Source organism: Osmerus eperlanus, chromosome 4 (genome assembly GCF_963692335.1).
Source record: "Osmerus eperlanus chromosome 4, fOsmEpe2.1, whole genome shotgun sequence".
Classification (NCBI taxonomy): Eukaryota; Metazoa; Chordata; class Actinopteri; order Osmeriformes; family Osmeridae; genus Osmerus; species Osmerus eperlanus.
The window spans coordinates 14459318-14485982 of record NC_085021.1 but is presented as its reverse complement, the minus strand read 5'-3'; the positions used below and the strand labels follow the sequence as shown (position 1 = coordinate 14485982).

Here is a 26665-nt window from a genome sequence, read left to right as displayed (position 1 = left end):
TGACAAATACCACTGAATATTTGTTGTCTTTGCTCTGTCTTTGTCCTGCTCAAAATACAAAAAGTACACAGTTAGGGAGATGCCATCAAAACAAGCTCTTTATTAGCAAACATGACACAAAAGTGTATTTAGACGTCCAAATAAAAGGTTTAGAAGGATGATATTTAAATGTTTCTGAGTAGTAGGATACAGGATTGTTTTACAGTGAGATAAAATTGGCTTTATGACTGCTTTATAGTATGTTAAACTCTCCAATCTCTCCTGTACTACTGATATGCCTTTAGTCCGACAGGCTGTATCAGGCTGGACCAATTGTCCCAGACGAGAGCTTTATCATTCTTTACCATATCACCAAGTACATTATGTTACCCTCATTTTTCACACTACAGCATCTTCTGGAGTTGGATAATTAGGCCCAATTAGTCAATGCTTTGAAGATGATCCTTAGACTGTACTTTATAAAGATGAAAACATTATGTAATCAATGAAGTAATTCATTTAATGCCAGAGTGATGATATGTGTTAACACTGTCCCTGTTGAAACCAAGGAAAACTAATCATCATGTAAGAGCAGTGTTTATGGTCTTAGAAAGGAAAGTACATGAATTACAATCAGCCTAAAACTAAAAAAGTTAAGTCTGTATTGATTAAATGTGTTGATGTGATTTAAGTAAACCAAATTCTCTAGTGATGTTAGTGCATGAAGCGCTCTCAGCTCCCTTCGCATATTAACATTGTATTGAGAAACCGTCAGCACACCTAGAAGATGTTCATACTGCAAATGCACAATGCTGTGTAATGCTGATGTAACATCAAGCATATTTGATCCTGATTACCTATTGCCAAAGTATCATGATAATGACAACATCTGCAAGATTTCTGCTTCCTAAATTAATGTTAAACAATTACAGGTTTTAAGAGAATGTGGTAATTGAGAGATAAAATATATGCACAATGGTCCTAAACAATGAAAATGCTTTTATCAACATGATAAACCTGTCCACTTTAATGCCCTTGATATACAGAATATATTTTCATTAGTGGTTTCAAAGCACAACACGATGCAAACCGTAGCTCATAACAAACAGACATTCATCCACAAGCACACACACACACACACACTCATTTACTCATACACACACACGCACACACACAACTACAAAAAGTGACTAACTACAGATCAATATTTTGAAGAAAAGCTCCCAATGTATAATGCACAATCCAGATATGTGTCACCTTGCCTGCAGTTCCACCTCACACCCTTGTTAAATGGCTGCAGTATCGTATCCCAAAACCCAGTGTCAATGCAGACCAAGGTGAAAAGGGACCAAGGGAAAACTTGGGGCTCAGGCATTACTGTTCTCTGAGCTTAGGCCAATCAGAAGACAGATGATTTGTGTCTATGAGACTTCTGGCTGTAAGCAGATGGTCCCACCATGATCCCTTCTCCATGGTGTAATGTTCTGCCAGAGGCCGTTCACACGGGTTACCTTGTGTCCAAAGCCAGTCAGCCAGTGATGGCTTGAAAAGGCTTGTTGTGTTGCTGCAGATTACGCCAGTGAGTAGATGGGGTTCATAGGTGAGTGAATCTCCAGGCTCTCACTGTAATCCATTTCCTCCCTGACATCCTTTCTGCTTCCTGTGTACTGGCCAATAAAGGAGCCATCCTCATTGAACTCAATCTCCCCTCCATCCCCGTAGTCCACAAGACTGTCGTCACTCTCCGTGTGTTTCATCATGGAGTCCACAGTTGCCTGGCCCCTCTGCCTCTCTTCCTCTCTGGGAGACACAACATCAGAGTATGAGTATCAGAGGACATCAGAGTACGAGTATAAGAGGACATCAGAGTACGAGTATCAGAGGACATCAGAGTACGAGTATAAGAGGACATCAGAGTACGAGTATAAGAGGACATCAGAGTACGAGTATAAGAGGACATCAGAGTACGAGTATAAGAGGACATCAGAGTACGAGTATAAGAGGACATCAGAGTACGAGTATAAGAGGACATCAGAGTACGAGTATCAGAGGACATCAGAGTACGAGTATCAGAGGACATCAGAGTACGAGTATAAGAGGACATCAGAGTACGAGTATAAGAGGACATCAGAGTACGAGTATAAGAGGACATCAGAGTACGAGTATCAGAGGACATCAGAGTACGAGTATCAGAGGACATCAGAGTACGAGTATAAGAGGACATCAGAGTACGAGTATCAAGAGGACATCAGAGCAGAACGGCTCAACACTCTGCCCAACATCCAGCCCAACATACTGAAACGTATTGTCCAGATTATGTTGCTGAGCTACTCTATTGGCTTCCTGTTTTACTATCCATTTTTGTATTTCCATGTTGGTCTATTAATTCCCATCTACTGTGATTATAGTATTTATTTAGCTGTTTCGTTGTTTTGATAGAGTGGTACCTACCGTCTAGAGTAGGGAAGGGTGGAGACGCGAGCTATCCTGTAACATTCATAAGAGTAATGTGAGAGTGATGACGTACACTGACTTAGGTAGTTCAGAAATCTATCAAAATTGAATACACTTTGCTAAATAAGTCACAACAAACTTTGTCTGTGAGAAACAGTTCAATGTTCAGACAGCAGATCCATTAAGGTGGACCATATGTATTACAAAAAATATAAGTTGAAAACAGTCTTAACCTAACAGTTGAAGTGGTGTCAATGGTGTCAATATGTCACGGTTTAGTAATTTCATACCTTTCCAGAGACCTTGTATGGTCCAATGCGAAAGGAGGAGGGGTGAACATTTGGAAAGAAAATGTAAGTTTCAAGAATAGAACACGTGGGGATGAAATATCATCGAGGTTATCAGGAACAAGGACATTATTGGGTAACGTCTAACATTAAGTTGCTCCTTTTTATTTTAAAACATTTCCTATGATACAACTACGTGTACAATAACATATACAGTAAAGAGCAAATTAAGGTAAGGAGTTCACCACTGTAATTATATCGTCACAATGATAATGCTGTGCATGTTGTTAGAAGATGATGACATTTTTTCATTCAAGGCACTTCCATGTATACTGTGTCTGCAGAACACAGCAAACGTTTTCTGGTACTGTGTGAAACACACTAAACTTTAGCATTTCTGTGCTCATGCTAGTCCACTGTATTCAGGTAGCCTTCTGCTATAATACTTACCGATAGTCAAATGATCCCTCCTGATCTTTGTCATCCACTGTTTCAAGTGGAACATCTTTCTTGTCCCGTACTGAGAAGTAAACCATTTTGTTACATGACTCAGCACACTATTATTCACTAAGTAGGGAGCCAGTGTTTATCTCAGAGATGCTCCTGATGAAGTACCTGGGTATTTTCCTCCACGACTCCTCTTGATAAAGCATACCACCAGGAGGATGAGTACGATTAAAGCCACAGCACACATCACACCAATAAACCAGCCCTTAGTCGACAAGTCCACCTGGTCCCGAGCGTAAGCTGCATATATTCATACATACACACAAACAAGCACGCACACACAAACACACACACAAGTAAGAAAGCACAGGCATTCATGCATACATCTCCACACTATCATCGAGTCATTGAGGAAATCATTCTTTATCATTCACTATAGTAGACTTGTGTACATTGTACTCTACCTTCGGTGGTGTAATGAGGTGATTCCTCAGTGTACCATTCTCCTATCCCCACCTGAGTGTGGGCCGCCAGGGAGAAAGTGTAGCGAGTGTAGCGGTCGTACCGCCTCACTGAAAAACTGGTCACGTTTGGAGGGAATTCTTCAGTGCGCAAAGGCTCTCCTCTGGTGGCATTCACTGTCGAGGGTACACTTAGAACAGTTAGAAAACTCAAGGCTCATCTAGTTTTACCACTCAATGTCGCCACTTTACTTTCCCAAGAAATTACAATTCCGACCCAGCTGTCTGGTACATGAGTACACTTACCGCCCTACTTGTGTGCTACTTGTGTGTACTTGTGGACCTTCCTGATGCTATTTTGCCTACCTACCTGTAATATGAGTGCATTTAAGTGCCTACATGTCTGGTACTTGAGGCTGTATCCAGTGATGATGCCATTGGGCTCTGCAGGCAGGTCCCAGTCCACATATATGGTGTCCAGATGTCTCTGCTGAATCCTGAAGGACGTTGGTGCTGATGGAACTACAGATGTAGAACAGGAGAACAGATGGAACCGAAACACTGCGGCTCAAAAAACACAACTTGCCTTGGTAAAAGAGATAGTAGGACAATGAGTTTTTAAATCTATTTTGGGTTTCTTGATCAGGGAAACCTCCAGGCCCCAGTAACACTGTTTATCTTACCTCCCTCAGGTGTGGAGAACTGTATAGTGTTGCTGGGCGGGCCTTCATAGCGGTTGTTGGCCACCACTATGTACATCTTATAGTTGCTGTAGGCAAATAAGTCAGACAGGATCCCAGAGTATTCTTGGTCACCGACTGGGAAGGTTTTAGACTTCATAGCCCTGCTGACACTTAGCCACCGTAGCTGACTACTGTCTCTCCAGAAGTACACCTGAGGTATACAGACAAAATACATGCAGGCCCATGTCAGTAATGTCTGTTTTACTCCTCTACAATAACAATATGAAAGGCCAGTTTAAATGAAGTTTTTATGAGACTCTTTCCCAAGCCATGAAGTGCAGTTCTCTGACCTTGTACTCCTTTGGTTCTCCCATGATAGAGTTTCGAGACACTGGGTCCCAGTGAACCTCTACTTGGTCGCTCTCTATGTTGGACACACGCAGGTTGAGGGGAGCAGCCAGAGGGCCTGGGAAACACAAAGAGGTACAGGAACAAACTGAGCACAGTATGAGTCACTATCACTAGGTTTTCCAAATCCTCTCTCCTCTCCTCTCCTTTAACTGTAAACAGTGTGAAAAAAAGGTTTTAAATTATTGAAAGGTTTAAAAAATAATTGTTGAAAAAAATATAAAAAAATACGTTTAGAAAGGTTGAAAAAAAACGTCAACCAATAATAAATCCCCCAAAAGTTTTGTCATCAAGTACTCATTGATGAGTAGAGTACTTGATGAGGACTCTACTATACTCTAATGTACTCTTTTGTACTCTGCTCTGCTTTAATCTACTCTGTTTTAGGCTTCTCTGTTCTCCTCTCTCATCCAGTGGCGAAAATCTGCTATCAATTTTGGTGTGGACAATTATATGACATTTTCTCAAGAGCAATTCCTGAAGGGGACACCAAAATTACTGTAGAACACATAGCCTACATTGTAATATGTTAATTGTATATTATTTATATAATTTAAATGTTTACAGTGATTTACTTGGGGGGACAAATCATATTTTTCCCAGGATGGAGGGGGGGGGGGTGTCCCCTGTCCCCCCCGGGATTTTCGCCTATGCTCTCATCAACCCAACTCAAAACCCAGATAACTGCAGCTACACTCTTAAATGTGAAGATATTCTTGTTCAAACTATGGCTTTAAGGGTACTTACGGTCTTCTCCTGAGTAGCCAATGATAACCGGAGACTCTGGGCCAAGGCCAAAGTCATTGAAAGCCTGGACCTTGATCTCATATGGGGTGAAGGTGTCTGTGTCATATATGTAGTATCTCAGCCACTTTGTTGTGGCATTCTTCCACTCCTCTCTGGAGTCTCTCCTTCTCCACCAAACCAGATATTTCAGGTAGGGGCCGTTCCAGTCTCTGCTGTTCAAAGGCTGTACCACAGAACAGACAGAAGCCTCTTGTCAGTAAAGATGTGACTCATTATTTCTGGATGTCTGAATCACAATAAATCTACTTCACACTCTTGTAAATTGAATACGGGAAGACTCATCACCTCCCAACTGATCTCCATGTTGTTTCTCCATGTACCCACTCCTTTGATATTCTTGGGGATGGCATCAGGAGCTAAAACAGTGGAGAGGCATGAAATCCTCTCATTTATTACTAATTGAGTCTAAACTATTAACCAATCTGCATCATTCAGCCACAGAAACATTTGACCCACGTGCACCACTGGTCTGGAAACGCATGGAAGAGCGACTGGGCCTACTGGAGCCGATTTCGTTGATTGCAATGACCCGGAATTCATAGTTGGTGAAAGGTGAGAGCTGCAGGATGACAGAGTTAAGGTTTCCAGGGTAGGTTGAGAGGTTTCTCCACTTTCCTGGCAACCAATCATCTTCATCATACTGAACAAGGTACTCTGAGGGGGTAGCCAAAAAGAAGACGCTAGTCACTTACATATGTCCAGTTAACAGTCACGGTACAAAAACACATTGAGTAAGATAATAGGTAGTGGCTGTTACCTTTGACAGGGCTGTGATTGCTATCTCCAGGAATCCAGGACAGTCTCACACTGCGCTCATAAGGGTCAGACAACTCCAGGTTGGTGGGTGGATCTGGGCGGTCTGTGAGAGAGGGTAAAACACTTCTGATACACACTTGTTCAGATTGAGTGGATAAATACTGTGCAAGAGTTAATTGTATACATCCTACCCATAACCAAGAGCTGGGCAGAGGCCGAGCTCTCATCTATGTCTGTCTTTATTATGCAGGTGTAGGTGCCCTCATCTGCTCTGTTCACGCCTGCTATCACCAGCGAGGATTCATCCAGTGTCACTCTGAGGAGCACAAACAGGAAATGACTCAGGTGATGCCTGGCGTTTCGGAAGAGTTTCATGAACATACAATAAATCACTAGATGGAAGTTCTTACCTCCAGCTTAGTGTGAGCAACGCTTTGTTTTTCATCCAGGTAGTGGTGATGGAGAGAGAGACGTCATGTTTTTCCTTGCATTCCAGCCGAACGTCACTGCCACGCAACACTCTCATGTTCTCTGGCCGCTGAACGATCTTAGTGGGTTCTGAGCAAACGATAGCAATGTAAACATGACCAAACTGCTGTGCATACAGTACGTGTCTCATATACAGTATGTGGCCTTCATGGGAAATCACCTTTGACCTCCAGTCGGACCTGGATTTCCTCTCTCCCTGCGAGGTTGCTCACCACACACAGGTACGTTCCCTGGTCCTCCACATGAGTGCGTCTGATCTCCAAGGTCCCGTTGTTTAGAACTTTGAAACGGTTTCCCTCCAGGTTACCCTGACCGTATTTTGACCTGTGAACACACACACACACACATAACACACATTACACACATGTGCACACAGTATGGGCTACTTTAGTAATATAGGAGATTCTGAAGACAAAGGGCTTGTTTTCACCATCTCAAGTCAGGTACAGGTGAGCCAAAATAACGACAGTGCAGGGCGGTACGAGTGCCCTCAGCCACCATCATCAGCTCGTTCCTGGGTGTCAGGATACGAGGGGTGGCATCTACAGATAAGACACAGGGCAGAATCTTTCTTTGTGAAGACTTTGATCCTGTAATCTACAGTACACTGACATCCTATGAATGGGTCAACGAAATAATATGGTATCTTACGCAATACGTTGACAAATGCATTGGCCAGCAGGTAGCCATACTGGTTGGAGGTGTTGCACTGGTAGACAGCAGTGTTCATTACATTTACTGAGCGGAAGATCAACGTATCCCCTGATAACTGCCTGCTGGGGTTGGGAGTGGCAGCTAGAGAAAAGATACAGAAAAAAACCAAAAGGACTTCAATCATCATAATGATACTCTTCTTTAGCTGAGGTAGATTCTGACTATGACCCTGACATCTTTTAGTCAGCAAGATGAGAGGCATATTGTGTCAAGTGTTTTTGCAGCTGCTTACTTTCGATTGGCTCTCCATTGATAAACCAGCTTGTAGTAGGCCGGGGGACACCATCAGCTCGGCACACCATCTCTCCATTCTCCTCAGGAGCCAACACCAGATCAGTGGGCTTCTCCAACCAGAATGGAGCCGCTGTTAAATACATAACCATGGACATACCTTACTGAGTAATACTGAATGTTGTCAGACGTTGTTGGGATGCCAACTTGGGATGAATCTAACCTTTAACTCGGACAGTTATGGTGTGTTTCACATATCCAATCTTGTTGGTGGCCGTGCACACATATTCACCCTGGTCCTCAAATGAAGCTTTAGATATTTGGATGAGCTTGTTGAAGTTCTTCACCTTCATGTTAGTCATGGATAGTGCATCTCCATCTTTGGTCCACCTGATGTGAGGGGTAGGACTGTGTGAACGGAAAACAAGTTAACAACAGCTGATCATCTGTTTGCTTCTGACACTCTTCGTCAGTCTTGTTTTGAGACGAAGGTAAAGCTGAGCCTACGCACACTCCTGCAGCAACGCACTCCAGCAGCAGCTCCTCCCCCTGCAGGACTATGACGGTACTGGAGGTCCCCGTGGGAGACAGCAGGGTGGGGCCAGCCTCTGCCACCATACGAGCTGAGAAGAGAAGGGAGCAGAGCAGAACGCACACCATGACACCAAAGGAAGGAGCTCTCACTTATGTGAGTGTTCTCACAATCTGAGACCGGAACAATGTGGTGACTTCAGGAACTATCTGTCTTGAGGCAGATCAGTGGGGCCAGGTGGGTTAGTAGTTAATAGAAAATCAAATAAAAACAACCAGAGAAGCAGACCACACACTCACCGAGACACTATGGCCATTAGATTGGAGAGAACAAGATGAGTCATTTTAGGGGTTGTCTGAAATAAAACAATATGGAGTCTGTAAGATGTAAACTGATTTAAAAATACAGCATGGGAAAATCAAGTTGAGCCACAGTGAGAGTCAGTTAGTATTGTTAAGTTCACACTGTTGCCAAGCTGTACTTTGATGAAATTGTATTTGCTCTCTACGACTGGTTCATTTTGTCCTGTTGATCCTATTCATATGCATGTCAGTTTGTGTCAACACCAGCACAGCTCACTTGTTAGGACTTTGACCACGACAGGCATCTTCTGCTGGATGATGTTTTTGTAGGGGAAACGAGCGTTGCAGCAATAGTCGGTGGCCGAGTCGTTAATGAGAACATTGGAGAAGTAGAGATCTCCATTCACGCCCATGGACACCCTGCGGTCCTGCCGCACAGCCTGCATTGTGGGAACTGGAGTCTGAACGGGCCAGGTGAATGGCCTGGCATAGGAACCTGAAATACAAGAGTTTTGGGTGACTTCATGCATGCAAGTCCACAGTTACATCCAACACCTGGTTTACGGGTGACCTGTTTGGGAGTTAAAATACTTTATGGCTAATAGTTCCATGAGACTCTTGTTATTCCACATGGTTCATCAGGACGGGAAACTAATAATTGTAATGTCCGGGACAACATCAGTCTTTTAACAAGGCATAAGAGTTGGTTCATAGAGAGGCACTCACAGCTGGTCATCCAGAAGGTTACAGGTTTAGGTGGCCCGGGGGGAGGATTACAGGACAGCACCAGAGGAAGACCCACACTGACCACCACAGGCTCCAGCACCTCTCTGGGCCACAGGGGAGCCCCTGACAGGGACATAGGAGGGTACAAGATAGCTAACCTTTCTACTGTATATTCCTCTTAGAATACCTAAGTTGTGTATAAGGTTCATTTGTAACTTACTTGAGAGCCGCAGTACTATCTTGTTGGAATATGCTGAACCATACTCGTTGGAGGCGATGCACTGGTACTCCCCTTCATAGTCCTCTGGGTTGTTCCAAGCATTGATATCTAGTGTGCCTGAGCGTCTCCGCATCGATGTCTGCTGGTCCCGTGCCACGTTGAAATACTTACCATTACGCCTCCACGAAAAACTACGGCAATAAAGACAACACAGAAAAGCTTGACATCTTGATGGGCAGCAAACTGTGGATTTTGAATGAGTGTAACGTGTTCTCACTAGGTACTTGTACATTCTCAAATTGTCAAAGGATCCTGGCGTATCACCAGAGATTTACATCAACAAACGTTCTTCGTTAATGTGATTCCCAGTCACACTGACTACAATGCCATATCACCGCTCTTGGTATTTTTTTTACTTGGCCTTGAAACTGTATTGTGTGTGAGAAGGATGTGTCAGCTCTTACATGGGCTGGGGGTTCCCTTTGGCCTCACATTCTATGACCATATTGTCTTTGGGGTCCACAATGTGGTCTTTCAATGACTGCTTTATGATGGTGGGGGGCTGGCGGACTGCAGGAGGAGAAGCACCGTCATGATCATGGCACATACATTTCACATCAGGAGGATGAACACACACCACTGTCTAATTAGGACACAGACGATTTCTTGGCTCACCTTCTACAGGGACGTCGATGGCAGACAGACTTCGCCATAGAAGCAGTAGAAGGACTGGTTTAATCAGTGTTCCCATCTTCACATTGAATGACTTTTGTTTCTCAAGTTGTCCTTAACTACAGTACACAATAATGAAAATCAGCCCCTTTCATGGGGCCAACAAAAATGATACAAGCAGCAATGTTTAATAGCCCGCCTAGACCTCCATACTGACATACATGCTGTTATAACAATAAACAGATTTGCCCAACACCAGACCAAACGCCAGGGCTGTAGGATCACTGTAGGATGGCTACAAAAAGGAATTTCATTACAGTGCTATATTACTATTTTTAATTGGTCTGTTTTTACAAACGCAAATATTACGTTAGATTAAAACCAGTTACTAAATCATTGTAAAACGTTCTTCTTGAAAATGAGCATTAAAAGTTCAATATTATTACCTTGTTTCATATGTACAAAATGTCCAGTAACATCAAATCAGGAACCCCTGCACTTCATCTCCATGACTGTTCAGTGCATTGATAACTTCCAATAATGAAATTTGTCACTTGAATGTCGCGGTCCAGTCAGGGAACAGATGCAAGTCACATAGCAGGAATCTTGAGATAGAGAGGGAGGAGAGTGGATAGACTTCAGTAATAGAGTTTCTGTCTCTCATCGCCCCTCAGACTCTATCCACCCATCTCATGAATAATTAATGAGCTACTCACACCCCCCTCCTCACCATAATTCTGTGTTTGCTAACAGCCTCTCTCTTCAAGCAGGCAATGAAATTTACTCTACAAGTTCATTTTCAGTTTTCAGAATAGGATTTCCAAAACGGAAGCAGAAATTACTTGACAGTAACATCATGGAGCTGACATTAGAACACTGGTCATATTCTTGTGTTCTGATTCAGTCTGATTGCTGGGTAACCCAAACAGTTTATACATTAAAGCTGAGCAAAACAAGTTTCCTTGTTTGCTTGAGTCCCACACTGAATTCATTCATTATTACAATAAATGAAACAAATCAGTCCATGAGGAAACACCATTCCGCCCATGTTCTGCCTTCTGATGGTTATGATGACATCAATGTTGTGGGCCTTATTGTTGGCTGCTGTAAATTAGAGAACAGAGTATGAATGCAATGTTTGTCTCTCTTGTATTAATTTTCATGCCCCACAACTGTCATGTGACATTCTAACAATGGCTGTTCCGAGAAAGGAAGAACTACAGAGAACATGTAACACTGATGTTGATACTTTTTCATGTCCTGTTCACAGTGTGTGTTACAGGAAATCCTAGAATGTAACATCAGTCAGACCTAGGCCTGCTGAAAGGGCAGAGGTCATTGCCATACAGCTGAGAATCCTGAAGAAAAAAGAAAAGCTTTCTTTTCTAGAAACAGCACCCAAGACCCATGAGAGGGTGTAGCCGTGGGAGACAAAAGCTGTCTCAAACCACTCCACATAGCTCTGAACTGTGTGGGCGTCCAGGAATCCACACACACAACTGCAGCATAGCAGCACCCGACCTGCATGTATAAGCATTCATGTACTCTACCCTCACAATGCTGCATAAAGACGTTATGCCACACAGACACACAGAGAACAGCAAAAATGTAGGTTTTCCACATGTGCTGTTTAAAATTAAAACTATGTATGGTAGCTATGTAAACTAAAGGTTAGACTTCAATTCCAAACTGGCCTCTGTCAGGTAGAGTCAATGTACTGTGTACCAGTCACACAGCACACATTAACTCTGCAGAGAGGGACTCCAAAGGTGCAGTGGACACCCAGACCAGCCTCCATGAGTAGCCTACAGAGATGTAGTCCATTAAGACCCTGCTGCTATCACACACGAGAGTCCTGTCGATCAGAACACAGCTAGAGTTTAATCAACCACTCATACTTGCCAGCCAGCTAGCCTCTCCCCCCCCCCTCCCCCTAACAGAGCATCATCCTCAATATGACTGACACAGAGACCTCGAGTTGCCTCACACAGGAAACAAAAGCAGGGCAGTATGTTCAATCACTTGGGTCCTGGCATGGCCTTTCTCAGGGCCGTATTATACTGGGGCAGCTCGGCTTGGCAGGGAGCAGGGAGCAGTGCCATGCACCAGACTGCACAGTAGATGACTGGCAGACAGAGGCAGCTCCTGGAGGACAAGAAGGTCTCTATGCCTGCAGGTCCCCCCTGGCACGTGTGCCCAGGCCTGGGCAGGAGCAGATTGCATGTGGGAGGGCTCCTCCACACTGGCTAACTGTTCAGGCTCAGACAGGAGCAGTCACTCCCCTGTAGGGACACTGCGTCAGGGAGGACAGGGGTGGTGAGCACTGCAGCATTCCACTAGAGCAGGGTCAACAGCATCCACTGGACACAAAGGTCTTCTTAGAAGATATCATCAGGTGTATGCAAATTCTCAACTGATACCCTGTCACTTGATTGCAGTGATGTAAAATTAACTTACATCATTATTAATTAACCAAAAATATATAATTATTAAAAAAACTTTTCTGTAGCATGTAATTCAATCTAAATTGAAAAACTATGATGTACAGTACATGTTAGAAATGTTTCACCGAAGCACCAACATCTAACAATACATGCATCTAAAATCTGAAAGGGGAGTCTTGGAAACAAAACCAAACAATACTGAGTATTCACTCAGAAAACTGCTCATTCAGAGAGAAACCCACCCTTTTCTCAATGGAGTGTGAGATCAGCAAAAGGTTGACTCATCCTGTGCCCTCCTTATCCTGCCAGAGAGCTCCCACAGTTACAAGACATCTTCACGTGGTGATAGTTACAGCGTCATGTCATACACACAGAGTTCTTGCAGTGCATCCATTGAAGTTCCTACCGACCACATACCGAATGTTGTCAAGGATGATTCTACAAGGACAGAAGTGAAAGAGAATGAGTTCATACCTGATTTCTGGTTGCAGAGATGTTTAGATTTGTAGTCTTTCTCCGGGAGTTTTAGCTGTGTGGCTCTCACACTGTAACAGCCACTGCTCTTGCCTGTGGATGGATGCTCTGTGTGTGCCCTCACTCCATCATGCTGCTGCAGGTGAACGGGAGCCTCAGAAACAGTGACAGGTGATATCAGTATCTCATGAGGGTGTTACGATAACCTTCCGAGCACTGATCACACGACTCGTGAACTGGGGCCCGAGTGCCCACAATAATACGTCCTTTGTGAAACCTAAACATAACGTCATCTCCACTGTCCAACGCCAATAGGACTTGAATAAACAACTTTGACTGAATAGTGATAAATAACACATCTAATTGTACAGCAATCTACCAAACTTTGGAAGTAAAGTATATTTCAGAAACGTCTATGTAATTTTGACTTTTGTTATCCTTGCTGTTGTTCTGGAGTGGTAGGCGGGGGGGGTTGGACAGGCTACGGACCTTGTGTCTTCTCTCTGGCTGGCACAGACACACTCACCCTCTCACAAAGCTGCTCTGTCTCCAACACAGAGTGTCTTTGACAGTGTCCAGGCAGGCCATTGCCCCAGGACTCAGGCTGATGTTAACCCCTAACACTGGAGTAGTGGAAAAACACAACTTAGGGCTTATTCACTCCTTTTCAGCTGATCAGCAATTACATCACCAGCACAGGTCTGACCATTTATTTGTAGTAACTGAAATGTAAGAGAATTAAACTTAACTGAGGACTTAACTGTGAAATGATCTTAACAGAGGTCGTCTGTGATTTCACATTGAGTGTGTATAGCACGGCTCCAAATAATAAATAAACTGAATCTAACTATGGAAAGATGGGGTCCTCATGACGACAGACACAGCAAACTTCAGCACAGAGTGTGAAAATAAATACAGTTTATTTAGAACATTTCTACAGTCACACATACATAATATTTAATGAGTGCATAAAATCTACCATTATGGAGAATGGCCACAAGTGCCAGGTCAAGCACTTATATTTACAGTAAATTCATTAGCCTTGCATTGCAAAAAGGAGGGCATACAGTCACTTTTACCACAATATTACATTATGACAATATGATTCAGATGGAACTACAACCCTCTGATATTCTTTCAAATGTGTCAATGACACATGCAAAGAGTAAAGGTCTGTGTGGTTCCAGTATACATGTTTCAAACAGGCACTAGTAACTTCATAAAAAACTAATATAAGACAAAATGAGAATTTGTGAGTTTATATGTGAGTAAGATTGAGCATACATGTGTAAAGTATTTGTTAACTCACACCCAGCTCTGCTTCATCTCCCAGGCCCGCTCACTGAGCCAGTCCTTGGTTTGGGCCATGGCTGTGCGCTCAGCCCCCAGCACCAAGCACAGTCTGGCCAGCTTGGGTTTGTTCCTCCCCAGGTACAGCTGAGTGTCTGCCTGCAGCTGGTCCAGGGCCCCCGGTCGGCTCTCATCCAGGGAGACCTCAGCACTCAGCATGGGGTTGAAGCGGAAGTAGACGTCTGGGGCCAGCAGGTCATCCAGCAGGGTGTGGACCCCCTCGGTGTCTGTGGCGCTGTAGATCAGGGTGCTGATCTTGGCTCGGAGGCTGGTGGATGTGGTGGGGCCCCTCTTGGCGTTGTCAAAGCGGCCGGTGCCAAGTGACAACACACACTGGAAAGGCTGGTTGGGCCACAGCAGACGGCTCTCGTGGACAGCCAGGGCACATGGGTTGTTAAGGATGATCCCCCCATCCTTAAAAAAAGACCACAATCTGAGATCCAATCCAAGGGTGTCTTTGGCCCAGAACCACTGCAGACTCAACCAAAACAAGCTATTGGAAGTGAAGAGTACAAGCCAGTCCTCCTACCTGGTGGATGTCACTGTGTAGGGGGAACTCCTGGAAGTACCCTGGGGCGGCTGAGGATGCCCGAACTGCCTGCCACATCCGGTACCCAGAACCCCCTGCGTAGCGGCTGAGACGTCCCGGGGAATGATTGTAGTTCCGGAAGATGAACGGCTTGGGACTGGTTCCCCAGTTCACCACGGCACTGACAGCAGACACCTGGATACGCACAGACAATGGGGACACTTTTAGTGCATATAGAGCATGGCTCCCATTGATTTCATCATGCATGAAATCCCTTGTGTGTCCGCTAGAGGGTGCTAACAATAAATTCACCTTTGGGCTTAACTCATCCCTGGCTGTTTTAATCAGGACTTTCTCTCCCATCTTCTGACTGGGGAAGGTCAGAGACAAAGTATACCTTTAGAAAATAAATGTCCAGGCTGACTACAGCGCTCTCAGTCAAATTCTACCTGAACTGTCATCAAAGCCCATGCAAGGCTGGACTGATCTGTAGTCCTACCGGAGTATCATCTCCCAGGTCTCGGTGCTGTAGTAGGAGTGACTCCAGCCCATCTTCATGGTACCCACCAGGGGGTTCTGACGGAATACATCTGACCCGAAGCGACGGTACATTTCTTCACACTCCTCCAGAGAGAAACGAGCCAGGCCCAACATGAAGGCCAGAACCGCCCCTGTACACACGCACGCACACACACACACAGAACATATTCGTCCAGTTTCAAACTTACACATACAAAATGATATAAATCTTGATCTACTGTCACATGTATGTCCTCACCTGTGCTCACTCCACAGATGTAGTCAAACAGCTGGTGCACCTGCTTGCCTGTCTCTGCCTCCAGCTGCTTCAGAACCTGCAAGGGCACCACCCCTCTGGATGAGGCACACAGGAAGAATATTTGAGAGGACAAGCCTAAATGGCATTTATAAGTACAGAAACAGGACAAATAAAGTTTCCAGATTGGAAAGACAGTCAGGCTTCTGTTACCTTGTGCCACCACCATCAATTGACAGCACTCTTATTCCACGACCTTTGACCGGATCTATATAGCCAATCAGAGCCAGGCTTTCTCTTATGACGCTCTGAAGGTCCTGGTTGTCTCTGTGGCTACGTCTTTGTCTTAACAGCTTAACAGCAGTTTTCTCCTGAAAATACAATGAGGTGTATTAGATGGCCCATAATCACATTGTATAAAGCTGACATTGTGAGGTGTCTGAGTGACTGCATGAAAGCTCCGGGGTACCTGCCACACTACCAGTTTGCAAGCAGGGTGTTTGATGAGGTGTCTGTTGAGCTCCTTGACGCAGGTGGTGAAGGCGTCTGGAGATAATGAATGTCCCAGACTCCCCACCAGGGCTCGTGTCTGCTCCTCTGCCTGGTTCCTGCTCATCACCACCTGTGGACAGCAGACACCTCTTGACAGTCACAAACAGAGGCAATGACACATTTCTGCCACAGACATCATTATCTTATTAATCCAATGACACACACACACTGGCATCTGAGTAGCTTGGATGGTAGTTGTTATTTAACACTGACTGTGTTAAGGGTAACTCACCCTTCTATTTATTGACGCTTCTGAGTGTGCAGTAGTAGTTTTGGCAGTTTTATTGAGGTATCCCCCTAGCAGGTTAGGGATGGCAGTACTTGGTTGGCGGAAGCAGTCCATGAAGGACACAGCCTTTTGTTTCTGAGAGGCAGCAGATTTGGTCTCCATTTCTTCGTCCTGCTGCCTGTATTCTTCTTCTTGTTCCTCCTTCAAGGCACCTTGACCTTTAAAATACCGGTTCACATGATTTGCCATTTGTGCATAGCTCTCTCCAAAGCTGGTTGATATGCTGCTGGTATGGAACAAGCCTGGAGATTGAGGACGGAGTATGTGTTCCTCCTGCTTCGGTTCTAACGGGAGAGTTTTATTCCCGAGGTCAGCATGTGCAGAAAATTGCTGTTGGTAAGTCAGCCTGCTTTGCACACGATTGACGCCAGTATGTTCTCTCTGTTGAGGCTTAGGTTCAGTTTCGTCTGAGACTTTAGCTCCAAAGTACCTGTTGATATGTTTGGAAAAGTGAAGGTAGCCCTCGTCCCAGTTACTGGGGACATCATCACTGTCGATAGTGGAGTTCAGGACTGGTGCTGCACTGGTCTCCAACTGGGCATGTTCAGTTCCCTTCATATTCTCATCATGACTTCTCATTAATATTCTCATCCTCTGTCTCCGGGTTGATCCCCTGTGTGAAGCCAGATTATTCTGCGTGTCCTGCATCTGGACAGCCAGAGCAGGAGCCTTGGAGAACACTGAGTTAATGTGATGAGCTACATAATTGTAGCTCTCCCCAAACCTGGTGGCCAGGGAGCTTGGGTGAAACAACTGCAGCCCAGAATATATCTGGCCCTTTGTGCCTATCTCTGTCGAACTCTCTGAGGGTCTCTGGCTCTCTTCACACATTATAGTCTGTGTTGAGTCCCTGTCCTCCATTTGGCTTCTCTCTCTGGCTAACCGGTTACTGTGAACACGTCTCTGAGCCCTGCTCACACGCTCTGGAGTTGGGGAGGCAAGGCAAGCATTCACAGCACCAGGAGAAACCGAGACATTCTTTCCCTTGAAATAACAATTTATATGACTGGAGAGGCGGATAAAAGATTCTCCCAGACGGACTCCCAACATACTCAGCTGGAATGCTGTTTGGCTTTCCTCGTACACTCCGATAGGTGCCTCAGCTTTGACAGCACCCCTCCCAGAGGTTGAACAGTATCGGAGAGCCTGGGTATGCTGTATTCCTCTTGAGCCATTCCTGAGAAGGTGGCCAGGGGCGATGCCCAGATATCTAGGTTTTAACCTGGAAGTCTTAGCAGGGCCTCTTCTAATAGCACTAATATGGAGAGGGGAGGACAGCAGGGAGTTGGCACTGATATCCTGGGAGAGGGGGGTCTTAGCCAGGTGGGGAAGGGTTCTAAGGATGGTGATAATGTACCTGAGCTTGCAGTACAGTCTTATCGTCCGCCCTCCCAGGGGACTCACACACAGGCTTGGGTTGAGGTAGCGACCCATCTTTGGCCTTGGTGTAAAAGGCTGTAAACAAAAGCAACTGAAACGGGGATAGGAACTGGGGCTGTACTGGCTTAGGCCACAGTATTACATTCATCTGGCACCTAGGAAATACAAGAATACAAACTAGTTACACATAAAAAATAAACATATTTACTGGTCAACAGAACAATAGCACAGATATATCAATCTCTAAAAAGCAGGAAAAACAACCTGTCTGATACATGTCCCTCCACCAGGACAGCAAAACAATTCTCCTCCTCCCAAGCCCATGACTGACTGGAACACAAGCACATTCACCTGCCACAACAACTCCCTTTAAGGGATGGCTTTAGGAGGAGGAGTTAGTCATATTGTTTACAAACATCTACAATGTATCCTTGATTTATGTGAATCAAATCTCATCACAATCCTGTGACATGATGCCATGTTAAATGCTAGTAATCAATCTAGTCTGGCGAGTATTGTAATGGGCAACAAAACAGCCCTTACTCAACATACTTTATACAGAAGATATACCCATCATTTGAAGCTGGAATCTGAGTAGAGCAGATTGCTCTGACTTTAGGATTGTCTACACTACTTTTGAGAGAAAGAGATAACATAATTACTCAACCTCTAACGACAACATGAAATGATAATAACAATCCACAAAGTAGACTAAAAATCTGCATCGATTATGGAAATGTACATGTTCCTACTACATTTTAGTTACTGTGAAATGCAGTGTAACTGTAGAACATTTGTCAATAAAAACACAACTAGTAGACCACCTCTGCTGGAAGGTCATAGCTTGTTCATGGAAACTTGGGAAACATTTCCTGAGTGAACCATGAGAAAAAGATTTACCTTAAACACAAAATCCTCCCGTGCTGTCTGTCCGTCGTTATTCTTCTCTTTGATTCTTGTAACAAATTCAGGTCCTGGTTTGATATCTAGTAAACCACTTCCAAAGTACAGTGCAGACACTGTTTTGATACCTAATCCTATACAACCTTCCTGCAGGATCTTAATCCTATTGGCTGTCTTGAACTGTGGGCCGGGCATGTCAGCCCTCCAACTGACCAATCCTCTGGCTAAGATCACTGCTTAAGGTCATCTGCTGTCACCTCTTTCCGCTAAACGCAAAGTAAATCTAAAATTAGGCCCGGGGAAGATAACTGGAGGGCTTCAAATAAGGTAGAAATGTCATTGACGTACATAGACCACATCCAGGCTGACTTCATTCTAGAAAATGTTCTAGACAGACTATGGTGTCAAGTGAATACATTTCATTGAGTTTCCTAGAAGGAAATGTGTATATTTCACTGTGGCATCCCCCATCAGTTAATGGTTTATGGCCTTAGCATTATGTTAAATATATTCACTACATTTGTAAATATACATGTCCAACCACACTGACAACAGCCTGAAACAAATTAAGGTTTTAACTTTGACGCTTGTTTTTGTGTCAACAAAATATACCTTAAAATAGACGTGCCACATGCCACAAAGATCCGTGTTTAGTAAACAACACAAATCACTCAGCAAGTCTTGCCTCGTGCCTAAGGTTAGGCACATCCTGTCCTTAGTACAGTACTGAGATCATTTGTTGTATAAACATGGGGACGGTAAGAGATTATAAATTGAATTACACAACACAAAGCACATACTTCATGGAGATTTAAATAGATGAAATACTATGAATAAGCAACTGAATGCACAAAACACCAACAAAGGTCTGCACATTTTCTTAAGATATATTATTGCATTTGATGTCAACCGTCTCAAACAACATCCAATCTAAAGAGTCTGAAGGAACATTCTTAACCCTGTAAGACCCCTTGTTGTAATATTACAACGTCACCTTTAGCTCTCCAAAAAACACATTTGCAAAAATTATTTGGGGGAAAGGCCACATTTACATGGCCATTGGGTCTTATCCCACAAACTTTCCTGGAAGTGAATCTCCTCACTTACAATTTAAAGTCTGCCATATTGTAGCACGTTCCCTGGGCAAATCCATGTCTCTACAGTGACATCTAGTGGCAACTTCAGGTTTCACAGTGTTCAGATAGACTAGAATTGGATGTGTTTCTGACAAGCTGTAACACTCAGTTCTATTTAGTGGTAACTTGACCATAAAGTCTTAAGGCTTTTAACCCTTGTGCTGCCTTCGGGTCACATGACCCAAAGGTTCATAACGAACCATCGTTGTGTTTACCCAATTTTACCCAATACAAAAACAAATAAAAATAATTGTATTTTAACCTTCGCAATGTGGGGGGTCTGAGACAGCCCAACGGTTAAAAGAAAATGCTTCACTTTGTTTTTGTATGCGGTAAAGTTGTCGCAATACAACGGTGGGTCACAACGACTGATGGGTCAGAATGACCCGAAGATAACACAAGGGAGGCTTTTCTCCATCGGACCATTTTTCCATATTCACTTCCTGTTAAGGTTTCAAGGCTCTTTCTTTACACAGCGTCCTGAGGAGCATTCGTCACGTCCAGTCCACTTCAGACGATTTCTGGCAAAGATGGCATAGCTTTTGTCCATGAACGGTTTGACAGGTGGCCACATCAGGATGTGCCCCAGCCAGCCTAGACCCACAGCAGTGTACATCACTTTGAAAGCTGGGACTCCATGTTGAACCTGCAAGAGGATTATGGGACCACCTGAGTAATAGTGCCATCCAGAGAAATAGAGCACATTAAGTCTAATATTGTTTGTACATCATTGCTGTCAGAAGCTCTTTAAGACATTGCTGTAGACCTATGTATTAAAGACTGCAGTTGGAAATGTATCAACTAATGTGTCAATAATATACCTACATTATTCACAAGTTAATAAGATGCTAGTAACAGAATAGTCGTCCGTAAAGGGGCATTTTGAGATACCTTATTGTTTCCATCAATTACTGTCATTTCTTTCATTGCCATCTCATAGCTGATTCCTTGATACTTCACTTGATCATAACCTGGAAGCGAGATGTCCACAAAATCAACTTTGCTTGGCCTGTTCCTCTGTAGATACTGTAGGAATCTGATCTCTTTCACACATATGGGGCACTCTCCATCATACAACACCTGTCATACAGAATCAAAACAATATGGAAATTGTTAAAAACATTACTGGACTGCTTAACCTTGAAAAAGTACCCGTGTTTCCCCACATGATAGTCCACCAGGGATACTACATTAACCAGTGATTTGTAAACCAATGACGTACCAAAACAGTAGGTTTGCTAACACGCAAACATCAAACTGATTTAATATGTAGGCCTAGATAGTACTTTGTAGAAATGTTATGTTATCTTATAGAACGTCCACAGCTTTTATGGAAATTATGTAGCCTATGACGGTATGCAGGATTTAGCAAATGTGGGAAACAAAGGAGATACAGGTTTTGGTGCATTGCTTACCTTGACACCAGCAGAGTCAGTGGAGAAAGTCCCATGAAAACAGGGTATTCGCGCATTACCAACCGTTACCCTGAAATTAAATTGATGCCTGGCAATTCTCACCAAAGCCAAAGACCTCCTCACGTTGGAGAGTAGGAGCATTTTGTCTGTAAACTAGCCCGACATTGAACACAAGCGTTACAAAACTGGTTAAGTAACGTCAGCTACGTGAAATGATCCACATTAGAACACAAGCAGGCAAAACTACACTGTACTGATTCTTTTTCAAGAGCTAGCTAATGTTAATGGGTATAATACCATAGACTGTGTTTAAAACTAGTATTTTACATTAACCAAAGGGCTACACAGCCCTTTGGTTTACAGGCCAGAGTCATACTGGGATTTGTAGTCCAATACCAATTTGTTGCCTGTAACATGAACTACAAGACGAGAATGAGGATCATGAATTATTTCATTAAGTTACGGCAGGTGGAAAAAAGGAAAGTGAAGCTCTATTAATAATCTTTATTTTAGGCAATCTCCTCGGTTGTTCCCGGTTTCAATCATGTTGGATCTTTAGAGTGAACCTTATGTATTGAACACCTAACCAGTCTTTTTAACCACCTAACCATTTTTCGTGAGTAATTTTTTAAAGGATAAAATTTAACTGGGCCACTTAAAGACACAATTAAACAATTAAAAGGCAATTAACTGATCTTAAGTTTCTCTAGATAATTCAAGATGACCCATGGGACCATATGGCATTTTTAACAACCAGCCATTAGGGACTATAGAAAAACTGGTTGGGATAGCTGTTGCTATACTATTTGAGCTAAGTCTGACAACCAATCCTACAAGTAAAAGAGAATGTAGGGAGATCACGTCTGCTTCAGAGGTCACAGTCAGAGCCCACGTGCTGAGTTCCCATGAACATTTCAGACGATCTCTGAATGCAAGGTGGATCAGTCATCAGACTGTACTGTTTCAGGCACTGACAAAGGTAAGATACTTAAATGTATTATTTCTTGAGTTTTTTCATGACAACTTGTGTAAACAATTACTTGACATTCATGAAATACCAGTGAGTCAACCTGACTTTCATATCTAGCCTACTGGTTCCACAGCTAAACCTTTGGAGGCATCATGCCTCCTGCGGCAACCACCAACCTGGAATACACCCCTCCAGATGGAGGCTGGGGCTGGGCTGTAGTCTTAGGTGCTTTCATCTCTATTGGATTTTCATATGCTTTCCCGAAGTCCCTCACCATCTACTTTAAGGAGATTCAGGAGTATTTTTCTGTGTCCTACAGTGAGATAGCATGGGTGTCCTCAATTATGCTCGCTGCTATGTACGCTGGAGGTAAGTTCCAAATGTGATACAGCTTTATAAAATAGCTGAATGACTATCAATCCTATAGATGCGTATTCTTCTTGAAGTTGAATATGCTTTATTATGGTAATTGGACATACATGTAATAACCCACTTATCTCTTCTGAAGGTCCTGTGAGCAGTATACTGGTGAACCGCTATGGCAGCAGACCTGTGGTCATGGTTGGTGGCCTTATGGTCGGGATTGCAATGATAGCTGCTTCCTTTGGCCATTCTATAATGCATCTGTATTTGTGTGTTGGAGTAATCGGAGGTATGTATTTTGTTCAATTGTTTTTTTGAAATGTTCACACACTGAAACATGGTTTTCTTGCAATGGGGATTTTATGTTTTAATAATCAGGCACTTGTTTTTTTAGAGAGTTCTTTCTAGTTTTGTATGGGTGGGGCCTGGACAAGGTTGGCCATTTGTAAAGTTCTGTGCTTTTTTTGTACGTCAGAAGGGTTGTATCTTTTCGTGGTGGGGAGGTCAATGCACTAGGGGGCTTTTCCCTCTCTGTGTGTGGTCTCAGGAAACAAGTCAAGGACAGACTGCAGGGGCTTGCTGTTTCCATGTAAAATTACAAAAGGTCATTTTGGGTTAGTCTTTGATGCTATGCTTTGAGATATGCGTGGCTTTCCCACATAAAAAACAGATAGTTTTTATCAGATTCAGCATTGATTGAAGTGTCACTGTCAATTTTGTAAATGGCTATGCCAGACACACGGAAGAGTGGCTCTCGGCACGGCAACTAAGCAATAGCGTGTTGAAAGGGATAAAATAAAATAAGAGTTTGCTCATAATTTAACAAGCTCCATTCTCACACCATTGGCAAAAATCGGTTGATCAGTTGTTAATAGGTTTAGGCACAATCTACTAAATCAGCCAGTGAGAACACTGATGATTGGTTGATAATGTAATTCTATCTCTTCTCAGGATTTGGCCTTGCTTTCAACCTACAGCCCTCCCTTACTATCATAGGAAAGTACTTCTTGATTAAAAGGCCAATGGCAAATGGCCTAGCCATGGCAGGTAGCCCAGTTTTCCTCTCCACTCTGGCTCCACTCAACCAGTTCCTGTTTGACAGTTTTGGCTGGAGGGGAAGTTTCCTCATTCTTGGAGCCATTGTCCTTAACTGTTGTGTCGCTGGTGCTCTGATGAGACCAGTCAACGCAAAGAAACAACAAAGTACAACAACCTCAGCTATCTCTAATGGAGCATCACCTGAGAAGAGTTCTGAAGACAACCCCAACACGCCATCCACTAGCCTTCTTGGTGAACAAGGAGAGCCACAGAAGAGTGCCTGTGCTGATCAAATGAGCTCATTTATAGATCTCTCTCTCTTCAAACACAGAGGTTTCCTCATCTACCTAGTGGGTAATGTGTTCATGTTTTTTGGCTTCTTTGCGCCAGTGGTTTTCCTGGCCCCATATGCCAAACACAGAGGGATTGATGAGTACTCAGCAGCCTTACTGCTCTCCATTTTTGCCCTAGTAGACATGTTTGCAAGGCCAGGTACTGGTCTGATAGCCAATACCAAGTGGATTAGGCCCAGGATCCAGTACTTTTTCAGCTTTGCTGTAGCGTACAATGGTTTGTGCCACCTTATGTGTCCTCTGTTACCTGGCTACACTGGTCTGGTTGTCTATGCTGTCTTCTTTGGTGTGGCATTTGGCATGGTGTGTGCCTTGCTGTTTGAGGTGCTGATGGATCTAGTTGGAGCACAGAGATTCTCCAGTGCAGTAGGACTTGTCACCATTATTGAGTGTGGCCCTGTTCTTCTTGGCCCTCCAATCGCAGGTGAGTGAATGAAAAAAACAACATGCTTGTTGAAACATATGAGCTATGTAGATTCACTCTTACCAGAAGAATCAATGAGCTACTGTAAGAATGTCTGTTTTGACTGCAGGAGCACTGGTGGACATCTTCATGGACTACAAATACATGTACTATGCATGTGGTGTCATGATGCTCCTGCCAGGTATTTTCCTTTTCATCATGAACTACTTCAACTACCAACGCCTGGACCAGGAGGAGAAGCTGAGGCAGAGCCAGGCTGTGGACATGGGGGCTCCAAAGATGTCTGTTGTGGAGGAGGGAGAAGGGGAAAGTCAAATGAGCCAAGAAGTCTGAATGGCTTGTGTGGAGTGCTGAATTTCCTGGGACTAAACACTGTACAGGTTAATACATTTTTGTCTGTCTGGGAAGAATTTAACATATTGCTCAATAGCAAAGGTTTGGCTATATTATCAAAATATCTCCTAAAGCTGTACAGGATGTGTGTTTTTGAAAAATGTTGTCAGTTTTTTTGTATACTGATGTGTTAATACATTTGAGATACTACTTTTCACATGTCAAAAAGAATGAAACGATAAAATGTGATCATCCATGAAATGAAACCAGATCATTTGATAGTACAAGCAGGTTGTTGTATAAAGGCAAACAAATGTATTGTATATTTATTACCAATAGGTGGTGCTAGAGATTGATCCTCCAACGATAACTAGAAACACTTCTTTGCATCTCTACAGACATATAAAACAACCTCACTGTGTGTAAAAGACTCCCATAAGGTAGGCTTCCGTAGCCTGCAGGCACCAAGTGTTGAGTGATGTGATGATAATATTGTGCCTGGACCCATAAAACTGCAATAAGAGAAACAAATTAACGTGTTATTCAGATCAATGCTCCATTTATTATTATTGTAAAAATGATACAGTACATGATTCCATATAGTTGTCCTGTAATGCAGACGTTATTTACACCTCAAATGACCGTGGAATAGCTTTAAAAAGAAGAACAAATACTTGGAAATAATAATCTAAAAATCTTTTAAACAAGAGTTGTAGCTAGACAATCTTGGTTTGTGATGTTTAAAATATAAGATACAGTTGGGTGAATCCATAGACCCAGGGAATTGTAACATAATTCCATTACCTAGAATAAGGAGAAAAAGTATTTGTTGTGATAAATAATCACTAATGGACGTGTGGACCACCTCAGCATCTAAACCCTGAGGACATCCTCAGACAAGTTTAACTTGCGGGCACAAACTGAGAAAGTGAAGGCCTCCAATTAGTAGCAGTCCACATAAGCCCTGTATTATCTCTTTTTTGAACAGCTTGAATGTAATCACATGTACTGAACTAGGACTGATGTCAGTAAATCTGACTTTAATTGAGACCCAGCAGATTGAATCCTGGCAGTTTGATCAATCCTGGGGATGGGTGCCTGTTAGACAGACACATCCACTTTGTGTTGAACACTATTCAATTTTCAGGATGGAGGGTAAATTCTAAGAAATACATAGGTGAAATTCTGATAAATCTGTTAAAATGCAGCAGCAGCCACATGAAACACACATGAAAAAGGAGGACTAACCTGTCTGGATTGGAAAACTGTGTTTGTCTTTGGGCCCACATCATACGTTTCAGCAATTTCACAACAGGAGAAACGAAGAGTATTGATTTTGACAGAAAGTGTACCCCAACTACTGCACACATGATTTAGATGTATCTAAAGTAGGAAGTGATACTGTTTCCTTCATCCAGCATGATTCTTAATCTCTGCTAATCTTTAACCACTGCAGCAGAACTAATCTGCCTTCACAATGTTTAGACTCTGAGGGAATACCACCCATTCTGCAGCTTTGTGGGTCATAATGCAAGACTGGAACATAAGGCAAGGCTTGGCCAACCATTGATGAAACACAGACACCTTCTTGAGACATGCCACCAAATAGAAGAGTACTGACATGTCACTTTCAGTCAAGCCATTATTCCTTGAAAGATTAATTTGCTATGTTGTCTCTAGACACAGCATGTCCTGCTTTCCTCTATCATAGTTCACTACCCTCCAGTTATCCATTTGGTAAACATGGAACTGGCTTTCTCAACATGTTA

The 26665-nt window shown here is 43.3% G+C and overlaps 4 protein-coding genes across 9 annotated transcripts; 1 reads left to right on the top strand and 3 right to left on the bottom strand.

The window, feature by feature from the left end:
* Positions 1-963: 963 nt before the first annotated feature.
* nfascb (neurofascin homolog (chicken) b) lies at positions 964-13528 on the bottom strand. Of its 3 annotated transcripts, none has more exons than XM_062459390.1 (28): positions 13087-13528; positions 10615-10773; positions 10172-10316; positions 9961-10066; positions 9497-9687; positions 9277-9399; positions 8828-9046; positions 8228-8339; positions 7940-8124; positions 7718-7849; positions 7423-7566; positions 7202-7313; positions 6932-7095; positions 6693-6840; positions 6474-6598; positions 6284-6385; positions 5983-6180; positions 5812-5882; positions 5467-5689; positions 4662-4777; positions 4312-4522; positions 4028-4150; positions 3632-3805; positions 3336-3467; positions 3171-3240; positions 2724-2735; positions 2431-2466; positions 964-1779 (listed from the first exon to the last, which is right to left on the bottom strand). In XM_062459390.1, the coding sequence occupies exons 3-28, from the start codon at positions 10245-10247 to the stop codon at positions 1551-1553; spliced, it is 3534 nt and encodes a 1177-aa protein (XP_062315374.1). In that variant the 5' UTR covers positions 10248-10316; positions 10615-10773; positions 13087-13528; the 3' UTR covers positions 964-1550. The 3 variants fall into 3 exon arrangements, with proteins under 3 accessions (XP_062315374.1, XP_062315373.1, XP_062315375.1); XM_062459389.1 differs by having other exon boundaries at positions 10172-10287; XM_062459391.1 differs by lacking the exon at positions 2724-2735 and having other exon boundaries at positions 10172-10287; positions 13087-13527.
* A 459-nt stretch (positions 13529-13987) lies between these two features.
* On the bottom strand, positions 13988-19014 carry LOC134018971 (calcium-independent phospholipase A2-gamma-like). Of its 2 annotated transcripts, none has more exons than XM_062459386.1 (9): positions 18862-19014; positions 16525-18116; positions 16210-16362; positions 15954-16111; positions 15744-15838; positions 15465-15636; positions 15278-15335; positions 14966-15160; positions 13988-14850 (listed from the first exon to the last, which is right to left on the bottom strand). In XM_062459386.1, the coding sequence occupies exons 2-9, from the start codon at positions 18013-18015 to the stop codon at positions 14392-14394; spliced, it is 2781 nt and encodes a 926-aa protein (XP_062315370.1). In that variant the 5' UTR covers positions 18016-18116; positions 18862-19014; the 3' UTR covers positions 13988-14391. The 2 variants fall into 2 exon arrangements, with proteins under 2 accessions (XP_062315370.1, XP_062315371.1); XM_062459387.1 differs by lacking the exon at positions 18862-19014 and adding an exon at positions 18226-18308.
* A 267-nt stretch (positions 19015-19281) lies between these two features.
* LOC134018271 (uncharacterized) lies at positions 19282-21749 on the bottom strand. 2 transcript variants are annotated; one of them, XR_009929906.1, is made up of 4 exons: positions 21416-21749; positions 20892-21080; positions 20398-20646; positions 19282-20146 (listed from the first exon to the last, which is right to left on the bottom strand). XR_009929906.1 is itself a non-coding variant. In XM_062458154.1 (3 exons), the coding sequence occupies exons 1-3, from the start codon at positions 21554-21556 to the stop codon at positions 20455-20457; spliced, it is 522 nt and encodes a 173-aa protein (XP_062314138.1). In that variant the 5' UTR covers positions 21557-21749; the 3' UTR covers positions 20316-20454. The 2 variants fall into 2 exon arrangements, 1 of the variants encoding a protein (XP_062314138.1); XM_062458154.1 differs by lacking the exon at positions 19282-20146 and having other exon boundaries at positions 20316-20646.
* Positions 21750-22108: 359 nt separating this feature from the next.
* Positions 22109-25444, top strand: LOC134018969 (monocarboxylate transporter 2-like). 2 transcript variants are annotated; one of them, XM_062459384.1, is made up of 6 exons: positions 22109-22394; positions 22519-22610; positions 22705-22754; positions 22894-23037; positions 23700-24563; positions 24673-25444. In XM_062459384.1, exons 1-6 carry the CDS (start codon positions 22143-22145, stop codon positions 24894-24896), a joined length of 1626 nt encoding a protein of 541 aa, XP_062315368.1. In that variant the 5' UTR covers positions 22109-22142; the 3' UTR covers positions 24897-25444. The 2 variants fall into 2 exon arrangements, with proteins under 2 accessions (XP_062315368.1, XP_062315369.1); XM_062459385.1 differs by having other exon boundaries at positions 22268-22394; positions 22519-22754; positions 24673-25443.
* The last annotated feature ends 1221 nt before the right edge of the window (positions 25445-26665 follow it).